The sequence below is a fragment of the Limulus polyphemus genome, unplaced genomic scaffold (genome assembly GCF_000517525.1).
Source record: "Limulus polyphemus unplaced genomic scaffold, Limulus_polyphemus-2.1.2 Scaffold6804, whole genome shotgun sequence".
NCBI lineage: Eukaryota > Metazoa > Arthropoda > Merostomata > Xiphosura > Limulidae > Limulus > Limulus polyphemus.
Window position 1 is genome coordinate 23,323 of NW_013672414.1, and position 19,673 is coordinate 42,995.

The following is a 19,673-nucleotide window of genomic DNA, read 5'->3' on the forward strand; positions in this document are numbered from 1 at the left end:
CAACTACGAATACGGTTGTTACACATGGTAAGAAACACAGGAGATAAGGCTAGATTCTTATAGTAACCAACTACGAATACGGTTGTTACACAGGAGATACGGCTAGATTCTTATAGTAACCAACTACGAATACGGTTGTTACAGATGGTCAGAAACACAGGAGATACGGCTAGATTCTTATAGTAACCAACTACGAATACGGTTGTTACACATGGTCAGAAAAGTATGTAATAAAATGTAAGAATATCAAGATAATTTCATTCTACAATTATTGTATATGTTTTCATTTCACCCACCAAAATTCAAACATACTTATACTGTTGTTGTTTAAGTTCTCATAGTATCTACGTAAGCGTAACTAAACTTACACTACTTCTACTTAAGTTCTCCATTTATCAGATTGAAGTTCATCAAAAGTTCACATAGGTTCAATAAACAAAAAGACAGATATTCCATTGTTTTTCTTTTACAATTGGTAGAAGCTTTAAGACTTTTCAACATACTTGCTTTCAAGAGATATATTTGTGTTGATAAATACACCTTAAAAACTTTTAATCTCGTATCTTTATTTTAGAAAGCTCTGAACAGTCAAAACAAAATTTCAACAATTTTTAATGTATGTTTTGAAGATCGATATTAAATATTATGCCATGTAATGTAAGTTAATCATTTTATACACACACACACATGCATATTTCATAATTAAATGTAATACAGTATAAAAAAAAAGGTCTTTATTTATTCCTCACAATAGGATTAAAAATCCTAATCAAAATTGTTTCCTTATTATATAGCTAGAGAATTGTTTTACAAACCCATTGGAGTGATAAGCAAAGATGGTTTTCTTGGGTCGCCATGACTGTATGTAAACGAAACCTCTTTTACTAATTCACTCTTCTTCAATGTTGAAGCTAAAATGGCTAGGTAGAGAGCTCTTTTACGACAATATCGGTGATTAAGAAAATCCCCATGTTGAAGCATTTCCTGAAAACATCAGAGCAATAAACGTTTTCACTAATTTTTTTTTTCTTAAAAGTCCCTAACAATAAACATTCTTTTAGAAAAACTGGAAAATAGTTTGATGTCACAATAACTTTTCCAGCTTTAGTATCTGTAACCATATGCAAATAAAAGTACAAATCTCTGTAAACCATAATACGAGTCTACAAATACTGACCAAGCACATGAGTTTAAATGCGATATCACCCGCTATTTGTGGAATCATATTCAAAACCAGTTCTACTCTTTCATAAACTCTTGTTTCTAATAGATTAAAAATTGAAGTCACATTTAGAATTAACTTCTTTTTTTTTATGAAGAAAAATTAAAGTTTTCAATATTTACTGAATATGTGAAATCCCATTAGTTACGATGAAGTAGGCTTAAATCCCATTAGTTACGATGAAGTAGGCTTAAATCCCATTTGTTACAATGAAGTAGCCTTAAGTCAAATTTCATAGAATTTACATTTACTAGTTCAATGTTTCTTTACACACATTTTTTTTTACTCACCAATTAATTTTAGGACTGAAAAAAGAGCCCTTACATAAGTTAAAATGATATCTGGAAGAAGATAAATCTTTTTTCTGTATTTCGTGAACCTTACCTTTGGAATTTCAACAGCTACATCAATTGTCACATTTGGTCTGCATACCAAGTCTAGTAAATAACTTCCCACTATTCTGATATTGGAAGGAGGCAAAAAACAAAACTTTCCCTTTGCTTCTTGTGGTTCCCAAACTAAAGGAACTTTGACATTCTTCTTTTTTAGCCAGGACAAATCACTCAGCTAGAGAATAATTGTTAAATTAATAAATTTACAGAACGTGAATTACAGATATGTTGCTTAAGGTATATACAATTTAATAAAATATATTGAAAAATAAAAATACAGTTCAGAAAAATTCCACATTTGGAACTTTTTTCTTACCATTTCATTTTATAGCTTTTAATACCTTTCCACTTATAAACTCATCAAAACACAAGATGTCATGCTGGAGAATCCCATATTTATTTTAAAACCATATAAAATTGGTGCTGAATATTATTCATATTTTAAAACACTTTGACAAAGGCATTCATAAAGAGATTGGCTACAGAATTGTAATTTTCCTTAAATTCTTGATAATTTTATTATTTCTTATTACAGTTGGGTTTTTTTGAAGCACGGAACACTCACCTTATTCATCAGAATGAATCAAATGTTCAGCAAAATGCAATTACAGAACTAAGATTATGAAATAAGAAAACTTCTGTATTTGTGTTAATTTGTTTAACATGAATAGTTTGATTCTATAAGTTTGTATAAAAATAATACAATAACAACACACACATCAGTATTTAAAACACCAAACATGTGCATTAAACCAAATGTGAAAAGAAAAATCTTACCTCATATGCTGGCTCCTCTTTCAGATGAGAAAGATATTCCTTAAGAGCATGAAGCCATGGTTCAAACTTTTTCTTCAGTTTTGGTTTAACTTTTACTTCTTTGAGCAGTTCCTCAGTCTACAAATCATTCAGACAGAATTTACCAAGCACAGTATTTCAGGATTAATAGAGAATTATATAATCATAAAATATGGTGTGATTAAACCTAACTTTATCAATACAAAACAGGGAATGTGAAGTCGTATAAATAATGTATAAGTTAATGCAGGACTAACTGCTTAACATTTTAACCCAAAATTGGTATATATAATGTAGTTTATATATGACTAGATAAAATTAACATTTTAACCCAAAATTGGTATATATAATTTTTATCTAGTCATATATAAACTACTAACATTTACTCTATTACGAACACATTAATTATCTAAGAATCAAACGTAAACCTCAGTCCTATATGAATACAAACTATAACACAAAAAACCAGTAACGAGTCATCTGAACGTATCATTTCATTTACCGCACTTCAAGAATCCTTTCCTTTCTGTACTTAAAAGTAAATTATTTTCAAAAAATTGTTACTTGATATTTCTCTCAACTGACCAAACTAGCCGACAAATTTGCTCAATGGCAAAAAAAAATCAATTCTTGCTTTAATGAGGGCCTTTAGCTATCAATCACCATAACTGCCACCAACTGTTGTTAATTGTGCGCAGGGTTTCTCTCTTTTTTTTTGCCAATTCGTTGTTAAGTTCATTATCTCCCAAAGTGGGACATTTTCGTGTCCCCTAAAGTGTCTGGAAGATGGCAGGACAGGTAATTCAAAAACAGGACTGGTCACCTTATGTATGTAATGTTGTCTTTATAAAAATATTCACTTCTCATTATTGAGAAAAAAACGAGTAAAGTTTCCAAGATTATCCAGGAAATGAATGAGATAAAGGTTTACAATTTCTTTGTGTTGTATTTTGGTGACCACAGAATAACAGGACATAAGTTTAAAATTTGGAAAAAGACAGGCAAGGCTACAGTTCAGATAGTTTTCTAACAGAGTGATTGACCTGTGTAACAAGTTGCTATCAGCACTTTACCAGAAAAAAAAAATGGTAAGATTTAAATTCACTTTTTTCAGGGGTAGATGTATAAGGTCACTCTTGGATGATCAAATGGATCCTTGTTGTCTTTAGTGTTATGGTTTGAGATGTATTAAATTAATGGATATTCCACATGACCAAAACTTTCATGTCCATGTACACAAGGATTCAATATCTAACATCCAACTTCAAACATTACTTATTCATTACACAAGGATTCAATATCTAACATCCAACTTCAAACATTACTTGTTCATTACACAAGGATTCAATATCTAATATGCAACTTTAAACATTACTTATTCATTACACAAGGAGTTTTTGACTTCAATTCTTTGAAAAGATGAATGTAAATAAGCCTACTTGAAAATTACGTCTTCACTCAAATGTCAAAGTTCTATGCTTTTATGTACACGTTTAGTACTATAAATGTAAATTAGCTTAAGGAGTCCTTCTTACCTGCATCTTAAAAAGACTAGAATGAAATAATGTTTCAGCTTCTTTCAGGTTGTTAAGTTCATCCCTGGATGGTGGTTTAAAAAGCTCATCTTTGCTCAGTTTTCCTAATTTCTTGGGTGGTTTAGTACTTTCTTCAAAGCGAGAATCTTCCAGAGAGTTTGAAACCTGACCATCTTCCTCCAGTATTTCTTTAACATCTTCATCTTCTAAATATTCACTATCATCTTCACTGGCATCTGTCTCCTGGCACAAAATTAATCAGAAGAGCTTTACAAAATTTTCTAACAGACCAGAAAAAATATGATTGAATTAAAAAAATTGCAAAGAATAGCTACAAGATCTGACTCAAAGTATTTAAAATAAAATTACTAATTCTCAAACCTTTATGGAACTCACAATTTTGCCTTGGAAGCTTAATGCAGGTTTGATCTTCAACAGGATTGGTTCTCCCTAACAGCCAGTGACTTGTAGAATGGTTTATTTGAAGAAATAGTGAATTATATATATTAACTGGAAATATGTGTTTGTTGATTTTTCTTATAGACAATTGATTTTTTTGGCCACAGTTATTTTTACCCACTTTTTGTTTCATAAGCATTCGTATATTTGCTTTAAATAATGAAAAACAACACTACTCCCATGGCTGAAAAAAAAGGCTTAAACTTAATGTTATTAACAATCAATAGTATTTGTACATTATATAAATGATTCTCTTCAATGAATAATTTATGTTTATGAAAATACCGTTTGAATATTCAACTAAACAAAGGTCATATCAAAGTTCACATAAAGTTGTGTGTGTAATAAAAATAAAATCCTTCTGGGGTAAAATGAATTCTCCAACTTATAAAACTACTTAAAACAAGTACAAAAGTAATGTGAAAGGTAAAATATACATAAATATTATTTTTCATTTCAATGACCACTAAGCCTTTTTGTTCACCACATGTAAAATTTGAAAACTTACTCCATTCTTCTCAGCTTTTTCAAAATCGTTGTCACTGCCTATTTTCATCGGTTCATTTCTTTTCCTCTTCATGATTAAGACTGTGGAAAAATAACTTATAATAAAACATAAATCTGTGGGAAAATAACTTATAATAAAACATAAATCTGTGAAAAAAAATAATTTTGTAGCATTTCCATACAAGTGAAACAAGAAAACTTTTCATTTCATTAACATCTTTAAAATAAGACTTAACTTTGCTTTTTCTGCGTTACATCCATCCAGGTAGTGAAACTTGAAGTTTTCAGAAAGAAAGTAACATGACTAGAGTGTCCAATAATTTTCTCACTAACAAAGATTCATTACCTGGTCAATTATATAAAGGTAAAGACGAGTTTTCTGTATAGCTATATCTGTTGGCAGAAAAGCTGATTCTGTGTTGCCCGGAAAGTTATTTCTGGTTAGGAGATAACTGGCAGGAGAGCCGATTTTGATTATGTGTTAAAAGAAAATCCAATTCTGACAAACTGTTGTTAAGGTAAAGCCCTTGGTCTCAAGGAAGTTTAAACTTTGAAGAAGATTACTAAAGAAATGGTGGAAAATTCCTAATAATTGAAAGAGCTTTTCCTAAGGACTTTTTCAACTTGACAATTATATTTGAACTTCATTTTTTAATACGTGATGCCTTATTGCACCTCATATATACAGGCCTAGCAACAAATGATCCAAAAAATGAGAAGAATATTCTAGTAAATACATTTATTTATCAACTCTAGAATGGAATATTATAATCCTAAATACAGGTACACAATTTGTGATCTACTGCACACTAGGAAAACCTCTGGAAAGATTGCTAGTATGGTCACTGATTGTAAAAAAAAAGTTTGGAAAGATATGATAAATTATAAGCCTATTAGTTTAACTCGTGTTGTTAACAAGCTGATGATGTCTGAAATTATGTGAAAAAACATATCAAAAATTGGGACTTAATAAATGATATTATGAAAAGTCTTACAAATAGTCTACATGCCTCATCAACATTTTTATTTTCTTAAGAAATTTGTATCTTGAGGCGAAAGTAGTAAATGTTGTGTAACGCATAACATTTTAAAAGAAATTATAGAAAAAGCCAAAAAGTCTGGAAATGAAAAGATGTTGAGTTAGAGATAGAAAATACAAGATCGGGAACTTCATAGTTCTGCTTTGAGACACTTGTTGTTTATTTTATTGCAATAGAAATTGTAAAAAAAGACTGCTAGTATTTTAGCTAAAATAAGATTCAGAAGTGATTACAGGTATATACTGAAACAGTCCAAAGAGTTACCAATGTTTTGGTATTTATTCACAGGAAATCTTAGTTTAAGATATTACACCTTTTACATGACTTTATGGAGGCACCACATGCAGTAGGGTTTCTTTAATACAGAAATGTTTGTTTTTGCTTTCAAGTCTCTTTCTTGTACTTCAGTTTTCTCATCCAACATCAACACAGACTGTTGCCCACCTGATGTAAGGTTAACATTTAAGGTATATGCTAGGTTTTCACAAAGTCAAATAGGTTGCAAAAACAATCAAGTAATTTGTAATCTGTGTCCATACACTATGTGAGCTTGATGCAGTAATAATTAACATTCAACAATGGACTTAATTTTGTATAGAATTCGTATCTTACTTTTTGAAATTTGTTACACTTGCCTATTAGTATTAGTAGTTAAGTTATAAGCTCAAACATAAAGTTATGAGAACAAATTAATATTACTACTATCACGTTGAGTTATATCCTCATTCCTAACTTTATTCGTCTAAGAAATAAACTAATCAAAGTATATTGTTAAAATGTAAATGTTAAAAATCTTATCACTTAATTATAAATACCTTACTTCCTACGTCAATAAAAATTCACAATGCCTGCACGTGGATGTCGATCATCAAGCGCCATCTACCGGAATCCATGAGTGGTGTTAGTAGATGGCGCTTCTGTAATGGCGGTAGTATTAAACTGATGATGATGGTTTGTTTCTGTATTCATTTCGTTATTTCGGGTATAGAAGCGTACGTTAGTTTCAAAACCTCAACTAGCTTTTTTTTTAATCAGTATTATACTAAGTTACAAAGAAATCCTTTTTCAGATTAGAAATCAATAAGTTTAAAATGTCAGAAGTTCAAGCTAATTTATATAATTTTAATGTTAAGCCTAGTGGTATTGCTAACAACAGCAATGAAAATATCTCACTTGGTGAAACGTTGAATTCTCCGTTGATGTTACATGAAAAACTTCAACAGTTAAGGATATGGCAGGAAAAGCAACAAGAAAAGCTTCGTAAAATGCAAAAACAACAGTGGCAAAAACTGAATGAGGAACAAAATCGTGTACGTGGAATGTTAACACCTAACACTAGTAATAGTAATAGCACTGCTAGTGTCAGCGATTTTAAACTAGGCTCACAAACAGAAGGTAATGCTAATGATCTTGGAATTATTGAAGTTGAAAGTAGTGCGTCCTGTAAATTTAGTCAGCAAGTTAAAAATAAATCAAAATCTGTAGAACATATGAAAAGAAAAACGTGCAGAAAGTTTTCAGAAAGTAAGCTTGAGAAAAATCCTGATGGTGAAACTATAGATTCAGTTGTTCAACTGAACAAGAAAGAAAACCGAGATTTAATTCCCAATGATTTAATAAATAAAAATGTATCACAAAATCATCCTATTTCAGATTCAGTTAACAAAGTGATGAAACATTCAGAAATGTTGTATAAAAAAGAAGATAAACCAGGGAGTGCATTTCTGTCTACCGAAGAAAGGCCTGTAAACCCTGGAATTGTTGGAGGGATTAAAACATTTGAAGATCTCTTAAAGCATCATTTACACGAAGAAACAAGTAATTCAAGAAAATATGTTGAAAAGCCAAAAAAACCTTTTTTACGGAAAGGTGCGGGTCTAGCCAAATATCAGCAGTGTCAACAGAAGACTAGTTCAGAAGTTCTTGGAATAGTTGAAAAAAAAAAAAATTACTGAATATTTAGTTAAAAAAGATTCATTTTCCAAAAATAAGCTAAAACTAATTACAAAACTGAAGCTTCAGCCGTTGCCTTCTCAAGGAATACATCCTCCCTTAGTTCCTAACATAAACAATGAAGACAATGGAATGATCCCACTGAACTCTGAATATAATCTTGAAATGGAAAATGTTCTTCACAGATTTTGTGATTTAGAAGAAAACATGAAAAACCTCGAGGAACACGACCGTTCGATACCAGTAAGCTCTGTAAAAATAAAGTACGACTCTGACTGTAATTCTGACTTTTCAGATGACTGTACAGAAAAATCCTCGTTTTCTAGAAAAATAGAAGATGTGGAAGTAAAACAAAAGAAAGAAGTCGAAGAACTCGCAGAGTTTGAGATTCTTGAACAGGTAACACACAACACTTCTTTAAACAGTGAATCATCGATGTATCAAGAAATGATCAATAAGCCACTTCAACAATCATCACCATTATCCAAACAGACAGAAAAAGGAATTGAGCTTAAAAATAGCAGAAAGTCTTCCAGTGTACAGTTTTTGGATTTTGACGACAGTAGTAATAGCCAAGAAACCTCTGATATTTATGATTGCCAAAAAAGCAGTAGTTTAGGTACAGATATAACTGCTCTTTTGAGAAAACTGAAAAAAAGAAAGAACTACATAGAAGACAAACTTGGTGTTTTGAATTCACCATACCACAGCTTTTCTGAAGTGGAATCTGACAATGATGAGATCATCGACGGTGATCACACTCTGGTTGATAAGGATACAGAATCTGTAAACAATGTTTCCGTTCATTTTGCACCAAATAACCACAAAGTTAATTTTTTCCAAGAACGAGACTTTGTTCCAGAAATATCAGTTCCTGAATATGATGTTCTTGGAAACAATGAACAACAGGAAAAAAAAAATATTGATAAAAGTGCTGGAACACCTGTTTTTTTCCAAGATGATAAAAGTTGGAAATGTGATGATGGAGAAAGCAAGATCGTGGAAGATAGTATACAGGAATATGCTAATGATGTTATCAGTGATGATAATCAGTCAGAGATTAATATTGCTTGTTCAAATAATACTGAGGATAATTCAAACAAAGAGAACGAATCACAAAAGAATATATTAAATGAGAAGTCTGATGTTAACTCAAATGAACAGACGTGTAAAAGATGCAGAAACGAAAATAACAGCTTTAACAACACCGGATTTGTCAGTCAGCAACTCCTTCGAGACAAGTTACGAGAATTAGAGGATGAAATTCAGGTTTTCCAAAAAGAAAATGATGCATTAAATCTTCTAAGAAAACAACGAGAAGAACAACTGCGTGTTCTAGAGAGAGAGAAAAACAAGTTTGAAATATTTAAAGAACAAGAAAAACAGAAAATACAAGAAGAGTTAGTTGAAGAGAAGAAAAAGCTGAAACGAGAAAGGGATGCGTTTGAACACTATCAGAGAGTCAAGAAAGACTTTCCTGAAAGAAAAGAGAGAGAAGAAACAAGAGAGTTAAAAACGAGAGTTAAACAATTAGAAAAAGAACTAACACAGCAGGAGAAGAAGTGGTCTGCCGAAAAGAGCAGTTTACGAGCTCAGCTTCGTTCTGTGGAAAAGGAAAAAGATAGTTTACGTGACGAGGTCAAGTATCTAGAAAATGAGAGGTTGGACTTACTCGCCAAGCTAAAAATGTACGAGAAGAAGAAAAAACCACCAAGGTGGCTAAGTTTTGAAAAGCAACGAGCAACAAAAAAGAATGTTCTACCTGAAGGTCAACCGAAAGACAGCGTGCTTAAAAATTCAAGTGTGAAGCCTAAGAATGATCATATTAAAGAGTTACGCTTTGAAGATCTTGAATGTTCTCTAGAAAATTCTCCGATACCCAGTGAACCTTCTGTTGTTGATTATAATAATGAGGAACATGGTGAGAGTGGTAGAGAAAAGATTGACGGTGAAAGTAAAGTTTGCCCAGCTGTTATTTCAATTCATTCCAAAGATGTTAACGGTCAAGAAAATGTGAATAGCAATGATGTTGAAAATCATTTAAAGAAATTAGGCACTTTAGATCTGCAGAAGTCAAAAGGAAAAGTACGGTTTTGTTTGAAACCAGATGTTTGTGTCGGTGAAACGGGTAGTAGCGACGAGCCTTCTGTCGAGGAGGTACCTCATCATGACAGAATTGAAAGAGTCCTTCCGAGGGGATAAATAACTCTTACAGAACCATCTGGGAAAGTTATATTTTTCATCCCATCACTGTAATGTTTCTCCATCTGTCCACCTGGGAATTCAATTATTTCTAAACCATCAGGATGAGTGGTCTGCTTGATTCCCGAGTCTGCGTAATAGTAAACCACGGAGTGGTCGTGTAGCATTTCCTTCTTGTCACCATTATAAAACTTCACGGTGACAGTTTTTCCATCTGCACTGATGTGTTTGACAGTCCCAGATGCAAAAACTATCTCTCTCTCTCCGAAGTGCAAATCAAAATGTAATATATAGCTCATACAATTTCCTTAACTCTAAGTTGAATTTTTTTCTAAAAAATAAATAGTTAACAACATTTTTCAGTTATATTTTAGTAGTGCATCAAAACTTTACCAAGTGGGTTTCTTCTAATCAGGTTTGATTATGATTTAATTATCTTAATACAATTTACAGGTTTGAGGTACAAGTATAGCCGTCTAATACAAGATATGTTTAAAATTTTCAAAATATATATGACACTTTTTCTTTGCATACACAACCACATCTCCTAAAACATTTCAAAGGTCACAAGTATGATTTTGAACACCACATACTATCTAGTCAAACTGTAGGAAATTCAAGACTGTAATGGATCGGCCATAGTTATAAAGTCTTTGTTAAATTTTTCATCAATTATTACTTTCCCATTTTTGTCTTTAATGCGAAGTCTTCCACTGGAATACCTAGTCTCCTGGTGACCATCTGCGTAGACTGTTTTCACAGTGCCATCAGGGTACTCCCGTCTCTTATAATCAGGAGTATGAATTTCCTTCTGTCCGTTAGGAAAATGTAGTGTCTCAATACCATCACTAGACAGTTTAACTATTGTGCCATCTGGTGTCCAGTTTTCTTCAGAACCTTCCTTAAAACCAGTTCTATCAACGATTAAAGTCAGTTGATACCGAATGACTTGCTAAACAATCTGCCTTCATTTTCTTTGATGAAGGCAGAGAGCAAAACTGAGCAAAAGTCTCGCTAATACCATTTGTTCATTCTTTGATATTCTGTCCAGCATTAACCAGATATATATATATATACAAAATACATTATACAGCATATGTACAATATGCAGTCAATATTTATAAATTCATAACTCAAGCCCAAATTTCTTAATTGGATTATAAACCCTTACAAGTAACGATTTTCACTTCCAATCATATGGGTTATCTTACCGTTATATAAACAATGGATTAAGAATTGTTCAGATTAATAAGTTAAGCAGATGTTGCTAAGCAACAAACTGCACGGTGACAAACAAATCCTCAGAACACACAACTGATACTGTCAAAAACAGGGTTATATTAAGTTACTAAAATAAAGGCTGTTAATGTAACTGTTAGAAATGTCATTTTCAAAGTGCTTTAGTCCTCTTTTTCAATTGCACGACTTTGTCTAATTTTACATATCGGCAAAACATTTTAAAGAAAAAAAAATCGTTATTACGTACTTTCAAAATTTATTATGTCAAGTTGTATTGAGTACTTTATCTGCGTGTGATTAGTAATAACGGACAAGTACAGAAATGTTATTTATTGTAGACTGACTTAGATAATTAAAACCAAAGCACATTTATATAAATATGTATATATACTGTTCTGTTTTGATTTGTAAATTGTACATATGCAAATACTTTTAATCGTATAATATATAAATGTATTTAGAAACTGTTTTGAAAGTTATTAGTCCAAGGTTCAGTTTTATTTTTATGACCAATAAACTGCTTGGAAAAATGAGCTTTTGTTAAACGTAACTCTGACTTGTGGTACCGTTAAAAGTAATAAACATATTTAATGAAGTATTTTTATTTAAACTAAAACAATCTATAACTGAGTTTTTCTTACGATGTTAATGAATAAAGCACATAAAAATATTACAGTTTGTAGTTGTCCTGTTAATAACTACTCGAGAATGCTACTAAATAGCTTATTATTATGACTTAATAATTTTATGTAAAATATAACAAATCATATCATGGGGCCGGTTCTGTTAGATAAAAATAAGTCCAGTTCACATAATAATAATGAATTCATTCATTTCAATATAATTTACCGTTGTTAGATGGAGTTTAAAATACAACATTTTCTACACAAACATAGTGCATAAGTATACCATTCACAAGAAATGGTACATGAACACAGCTAGGTCTGGACCGTACAGCCCAAATTATTAGTTGTATCTGGGATCAAATATAACCTGGTCCTCTAATGATAAATCATGTTAACATACTGTTGTAGTCAGTGTTAACTTCTGCACACACACTTAACATTGTTTTTATCTTACCACTTGCGATAATGCTCGTTAGTCACGATCTTTAAACTATATTTTTTTACTGCTGGTGTGATTTTAGTTTTTATATCCTTGCTGATACCACTTTTGACACTGTTCCTCGGAATACATTAGATGTTTGTGCTACTGAGAATCCAGCTAGACGTTCACTTACAACCGTGCCTCTCTGGAAATCTGATAGTTCTTTTCAATTTGGAATTTTTAAAACCTTTTCCATATAAGATATTGTATTACTGGTATATGCACAAATTCAATGATACAGAATGATTTAGTGCCCAGTTAAGTTACCGTATGGCTACAGTTTACTCTTTTGGAGACACGAAAGCTTGGAGTTAAAATGGTGAGATGTGTCCATTATGTTGGCCGACCTTTGTTCTGATTCGGATCATTTCCAAAGAATGCACAGGATTAGGAACATCTTCTCTAGTATGGGCAGAATATAACATTTAAAAGCCATCATTTCACAGTCCTTGCCACCAGAATTCTCCGAAGGAACCATTTTGCTTTGCTCTAACACTTGAATCCTATTTTAAAATTATTGGCCAGTTGTATCTCATAAGCTCCCGGGATTCGATTTCCTGTGGTGGCAGAGCGTAGTTCCTACATTGTGCAGCTTCGTGGTAAAACAAACAAAGTCATAAGCCTTTTTTTTTATCTTTTTTAACCGAATTCTGAAATATCGTATAGTTATGTAACTATTTCTTTCTATTTTTCAATAGAAACTGAACTTTTATTTTGTTTGCTTTTAAGAAAAACATACGCTTTGGTTTACGATTGTAAATTGAAGAAACCTTGGAAATGTTTCAGTAAAAAACAGAATATAGGTACAAATTAAGACAGGAAAATTAATTACAATTTATAAAGTACGGGCCGACTTAAGAGCAACAGTTTTCTTAAAAGTTTAAATTTTGAAGATTAAATATTTATAGTGATCGCCAAGATAAACTTGATATAATAAAGGGTCTAGGAATTATTGTGACATACAATATATTTTAATGTCTTTAAGTTATATAGAAGTATTGATGTAGAAACATATAATAATCGTGTAACATAATCACAATAAAATTCAAAAAAAGAAGACGATAAGATCATAGCCCTTCGGACAGATCCACCAGCCTTATAATTTATATATATATATATATGCTCTTTACTTGTTATGTTGAAAGGAAACGTGTTTGTCAATAGTATTCTTAGCTAATTTATATTTGAAAGAGACCGTTTGCATATAAATTATAATTTAAACATTTATATTTTTAGTTAAATAAATTATAATAGATTGTCATATAAACATTTCCTTACGTTTTTGGGCACTTGTTGACAAAATTTAATCTTGTCTTTAGTGAAGGCACGTGTGCAAACGGTATATTTCTCGCGTTCTGAACAAGTATTAATTGAATAGTAGAACAAGGTATGTTTATAAAAATAACTTAGGTATGGCTCGATATTTTAATCAGAAGAAAAAACATGTAAAACAAAATTACAATAATGACAATGTTGATCGATGGAATTATAGTAAAAGTGGCACAAAAAATAGTCATATTTTTCGAAACGAAAATTATCCTAATCGAATTGGTCACAGACCTAGCCCTAATGTACATCATACAAGTGATAAGTTTATACCGATCTATGCAAGTGATGAAAGACTTGACGATGAAAGTTTAAGGTATTTTACGAGAGTGTTTGAAAGAGTAAAGTCAGGATTTGACAATGAAGAAGAAAAAGGCATGTCTTTATTTTCTAATTAATACTGTAAGTGTAACACTGTGTAAGGTTTAGTCTTTTCAAAATTCAAGTATTATTGCTATATTCTATTTTCCATTTCTGTTCTACCTATAGTACTTATACTATTATTACAATACCACTTTACCAGCTTAATGTTAATAATCATGGACACTGATATGTGTTACGTGTTACATTGATTGGCTGTGTTAACACCAGTGGTGAGGCTGAAGCCTGAAATAATGCTCTGAAATTTGGCTCTGAGTGAAACCAAGAGTGCAACACAATTAACCTTTTTAGGGTCCAGGAAATAATTTCAACTGATAGATTAACTTAAACTTTTCCCGTCACTGGGGATGGGTGCTTTTGCTTGTTTCATAATGATTCTAATACATGATTTGCTTTCATGTCCTTTTTATTGTAATTTTAATTTCTGTTTAAGTTTCTTATGTTTTTATTTTGTATCAACATAATTGTAGGCCTAATAAATGGTGTTGATACAAATGTTTTGAACTTAAATGTGATCTTTTTTAACTTAAGTTTGTAATGTTGGTTTTGTATTTATGCCATGAAGAAGGGGAGGGAAAGAAATGTCCCTTCCAAAGCTCTTTGACCAGTTAGCACCTCTAACCCCAAATCATTCTAAACTATATATAAGAGTTGATCTTTTATGTATGTATGTATGTATATAATGCAGTTGTCATAGTACACTGTTAAAGCTAGGTAATTAAGTCTGTTAATTAAAATAATTAATTACTTTGGTCATTGTCATGTAAAATTATCAATTAACCAAATTTGAAAAAGAATTAATTGAAATTAATACAGTTTTGGATTATTGCAACTATCATAGTAATAAAAAAAATTTTCATTATGATTTTTCATTATTAATTTTAATTGAAATTTGTTCAGCTTAATTGATTATAGTTATGGTTGAAGCAAATAAACACCTAAACTGTAACTGTATTTGCTACTTTTTCTGTATTGTGTATGTGATGTTTGTAACATTTCTTACTTTCTGCGAGTTACAGCACTGTCTCGGTGGAAGTTACTCCACCCGCTGGCATGTCTCGGTGGAGGTTACACCACTCGCTGGCATGTCTCGGTGGAGGTTACACCACTCGCTGGCATGTCTCGGTGGAAGTTACACCACTTGCTGGCATGTCTCGGTGGAAGCTATAGCACTCATGTACGACAGGTCTCTGGTTCAAGCCCAAAATGAGGAAATATATGTAATGTTGGAGCACCAAATCATCCACAGACGATGAGGAAATATATGTAATGTTGGAGCACCAAATCATCCACAGACGATGAGGAAATATATGTAATGTTGGAGCACCAAATCATCCACAAACGATGAGGAAATATATGTAATGTTGGAGCACCAAATCATCCACAGACGACTAAGGTATTGGATGAAGTGTTGTACTTAGAAGAGCAGCCAAAGTTTAAAATGTTCTTGCATATACTCAACATGGTTTCACTAAAGAAAAAATCTTGCCTTACTAATATTTTGATGTTCATTGAAGAGGTAATTGTTTATGTAGGTGGGGATAAGGGTATGCAGTTTTATATTTCTGGGTTTTCAGAAAGCATTTGACATTTTATTGCAACTTCATTAGTACATTTACAATTGATCACATGTATGAAAAGCTAGTATGGTAGAGTTGCAGGCTCGGGACATGCCAGCGAGTGCTATAGCTTCCACCGAGATATGCCAGTCAAACGAGTGCTCTACCAACTGTTTTGAAATTAATTTGTAGCTGAGTGTGATGTCTCAATCCCGTAAGGAATAGTAAAATTAACTTTTATATTTAATGGTGTAATAAATAACAAAATATCTGATATTGTTCATATACAGTATTAAGTTTTGTTATATATTTAATCCAATAAAATCGTGAGAGGGTGTGCCATGTATATTCCTGCACAGAATCATCAGAATTGTTACCAAACAGTTCATCTTGTTCATTGTATTTCAGAGTCTAGACCTCATAGTCCAGTTGTTAAACTAAATACTTAAAGTAGTATAGCTTACAGTGCAGAAAGAGATACATATCTATCTAAATTTTAATTCACTCGTATTCATCTTTTCAGAAATTTTTGTGGAGAATGTTTCTGAACAGACGGAAGGGAAAGAAGTCATGCTTTCTCGAAGCAAACTTGGCAGTTTTTGTATGGAGCTTTTATTGAAACTTGGTTGTTCTGAGGAAGTCATCGTGAGGTTCATGGAAGCTTTTGGCTCTGACTTGCGTCTTGTGTGCACTCATCACTTTGCCAGTCATGTTGTACAGTCTTTAGTTACTGCAGGAGTTCAACACATACAGGTTTGTGCATTATAGCGTAATATACTAGTGGCCATGTTGTATATTTATTAAAAGAAACTGAAACTAGTCTAATTGGAAGCTACACTATTGGAGTGATTTATTAGGATTTCATTGGTCTGTTAGAGTAAACTTTGTCTACGGTTGTCACACCTTCCAAGGACATTTAATCAGTAACAGTACATGAAGCTAACTAATACTGTTTATGTGTCTTGTAAGTAAAGTTGTGTTTTTTTTTAATGGAACCTAGTAGTTGGCATTCCCAGACTAAATTCAAGGACTTAGTTCGTGATCTGTTCCCAGAAAAATGCTCTCAACACTTTAGTGTCATAGATGCATTATAAGGGTGACAGTCAAATCCTACTTTCCGATGAGTATTCCAAGAGTTTACAGCGAGTGCTGTTGACTAGCTGCCATCTTTCTCGTTAGAATACATATAGATAATCCTTATGTGGGTTTGCATAACATTTTGAAACAAATTTCTGTAATGTTAGATTCATTAACAGTATTGGTTAAAAATTTTGATATTTATTATTTTTATTTAATATATATATAATATTGTTGTATTATGAGAATTATTTTGCATTTGTTGACTTAATATATGAACTTAGAACTAACCCTCATCTCCTAAACTGGTTTGAACTGTGTGATTTATTGGGATTACAGATGAAAATATTGATAACATACTGTAATAATCATGATGAGAATACAGATGAAAATATTGATAACATACTGTAATAATCATTACGAGATTATAGATGAAAATATTGATAATATACTGTAATAATCATGATGAGAATACAGATGAAAATATTGATAACATACTGTAATAATCATGATGGGATTACAGATGAAAATATTGATAACATACTGTAATAATCATGATGAGATTACAGATGAAAATATTGATAACATACTGTAATAATCATGATGAGATTACAGATGAAAATATTGATAACATACTGTAATAATCATGATGAGATTTTGCTTTATGACATTACGTACTCTCAGTTAAAATAGTATATTAGATTTAACATATTATTTACAGGATTAATTTTTTGTTTTATTTAAATAACTACTTTGTGCAAACCCATAAAAGAAAGATAATAATACCACAGAATAATTGTTATACAATTAACAAAATATAAAATAATACAAAATTATTAAGTAATTAAGAAACTATAAAGAAACCCAACTAGTTACAACAGGCTAAGTTTATAATTCTTAGTTCAAACTGTCAAAACTAATCAATTTTATCTTTTGTTAATTCTCTTATTCATTTGTGCATTATTTTGATTTTGTATTATTATTAAGATCTGATCTAAATAGGAACTTTGGTTTAAACAACAGTTATTTATAATGCACTAACTATAATTGAAAATGATGTGTACAATAATTTTTAGTTTTATTTTAACTTTGGTTTCATTCTGTCGTTTACAACATCATCACTGATGAACGAGTCTTTTTTTATTCTATTGTTTCAAATAAAGGTTCGTATATTTAAGTTAATTGTGCTAAATAATTTTAAGTTGTATCAACTTACCTTTATTATACGTTGACTGAGGAAAACCATAAAATGATAAGCCAGAAAAGGCCGAATAGATAGGTATGGTTATACCTTAAAATATGCATTTAAACTGTATATTATAAATCACTTCTTTTAGCGAACTTAACTATTTTCACTGAAGAAACCTGGTCTAAGTCGCACCTTTACTTAGTGAAGATGTTCTGTAGAAAATTGTTTTCAATACTGAGCCTCGTAAAATTTTTATTAAAACATTATTATAGAAATTTCACCACGAAAGTGAAGAGTCGACAAATAAACGAGATGATGACGAGGAACCAACTGCCGAAGAAGATAAAAGTGGAACCATTATTAACTGGATCATTAAGCTTTGCAAATTTTGTTTGAACAACATGGATGAGTTTATAACGGACATTTATGCATGCTATATTCTACGTACACTTCTCGAGGCAGTCGCTGGATATCGGGTACCAGAAAATATTGCAAGGTGTGAGAAACAAAGTAAGAAGAAGAAGAAATACTTACAACATACTTTAAAAGGTGAGAAATTTTAAACATCAAAATATAATAACCCCAGTTAATGATTTATTATCCAGATCTTCTCAACAATAGTTTTAATAATTATGACAGTTTCCTGTAATGTGTGTAATTTATATATATTCATGTTATTAGTCATTCATTGTTTTATTACCATCAAGGATACCTTCAATCCCAACCTCCCTGATCCTCTACATATTCATCAGCTCTTTTCTGAAACTTGTAGGTTCTACAATCATGAATGGCAACATTATACTTTCAACAGGATACCTTCAATCCCAACCTCCCTGATCCTCTACATATTCATCAGCTCTTTTCTGAAACTTGTGTACAGCTGTAGGTTCTACAATCATGGATGGCAATTGGTTCCATAGACTTGGAAATAAATTGAAAAAATAAAAAACTAAGCTAGAGATGTGTCTGACCTTTCCAAATCTTAAACTTGACTTATTGATATGTTGACCTCAGAATTCAATTAAATCTCATTTGATCCTTTTTTTCTCAAGAGATCAAAGTTGAACTTTCAACCTGACTTCATACAGCAACCCTTCCATCCCTAGAATCATCCCAGTAACCTTCCTCTGTGAGAGCCCTCAACCTGACTTTGTATGGCAATCCATCCTCAGGATTATCTTAACAACATTTCTCAGAACCTTCACCAACCAGTCAATGTCCTTCCTAAGATAAAGGAACTTATATGAACATTCTATTGAGAATATTGGAATAAACCTGAATCGTGTAGATATTATTAACTTGTTTGTGTATTTAAAAAAAAAAAGGAAGAGAAATTAAAGTGTTACACAGTGATAATGTTGAAGTTTGTCTATAGGATGTATACCAGTTTGAGTTTTATTTATTCTAATGGGTCACTTAAAAAGTTTTCATAAATATATTGTATGTGATTGAAATACAGTGTGTGTTAACATCGTGTATTGTTTAGTACACAGAGTACCTAGTGTTCAGTGTGTTAACATGGTGTATTGTTTAGTACACAGAGTACCTAGTGTTCAGATTCTACAGTGTGTGTTAACATGGTGTATTGTTTAGTACACAGAGTACCTAGTGTTCAGATTCTACAGTGTGTGTTAACATGGTGTATTGTTTAGTACACAGAGTACCTAATGTTCAGATTCTACAGTGTGTG

General features: G+C 31.6%; 3 protein-coding genes across 3 annotated transcripts in view; 2 read left to right on the top strand and 1 right to left on the bottom strand.

Annotated features, from left to right (window-relative positions):
* Nucleotides 1–6,829, bottom strand: part of LOC106474084 (nucleolar protein 6-like) — a 25,682-nt gene extending 18,853 nt beyond the window's left edge. The window contains exons 1-6 of the mRNA XM_022402466.1: nucleotides 6,766–6,829; nucleotides 4,912–4,991; nucleotides 3,945–4,187; nucleotides 2,392–2,508; nucleotides 1,607–1,789; nucleotides 816–984 (exon numbers count right to left, since the gene is read on the bottom strand). Of these exons, the coding sequence (XP_022258174.1) occupies nucleotides 816–984; nucleotides 1,607–1,789; nucleotides 2,392–2,508; nucleotides 3,945–4,187; nucleotides 4,912–4,983 (784 nt within the window). The 5' untranslated portion in view covers nucleotides 4,984–4,991; nucleotides 6,766–6,829. The remainder of the gene's footprint in view (nucleotides 1–815; nucleotides 985–1,606; nucleotides 1,790–2,391; nucleotides 2,509–3,944; nucleotides 4,188–4,911; nucleotides 4,992–6,765) is intronic.
* Nucleotides 6,830–7,031: 202 nt separating this feature from the next.
* On the top strand, nucleotides 7,032–10,105 carry LOC106474085 (centromere protein J-like). Its single transcript, XM_022402465.1, has 2 exons — nucleotides 7,032–7,902; nucleotides 7,967–10,105. The coding sequence occupies exons 1-2, from the start codon at nucleotides 7,042–7,044 to the stop codon at nucleotides 10,103–10,105; spliced, it is 3,000 nt and encodes a 999-aa protein (XP_022258173.1). The 5' UTR covers nucleotides 7,032–7,041.
* A 3,668-nt stretch (nucleotides 10,106–13,773) lies between these two features.
* Nucleotides 13,774–19,673, top strand: part of LOC106474086 (nucleolar protein 9-like) — a gene marked incomplete at its 3' end in the record, with an annotated part of 8,890 nt that continues 2,990 nt past the window's right edge. The window contains exons 1-3 of the mRNA XM_013934774.2: nucleotides 13,774–14,152; nucleotides 16,241–16,470; nucleotides 18,256–18,532. Coding sequence (XP_013790228.2) covers nucleotides 13,864–14,152; nucleotides 16,241–16,470; nucleotides 18,256–18,532 — 796 coding nt within the window. The remainder of the gene's footprint in view (nucleotides 14,153–16,240; nucleotides 16,471–18,255; nucleotides 18,533–19,673) is intronic.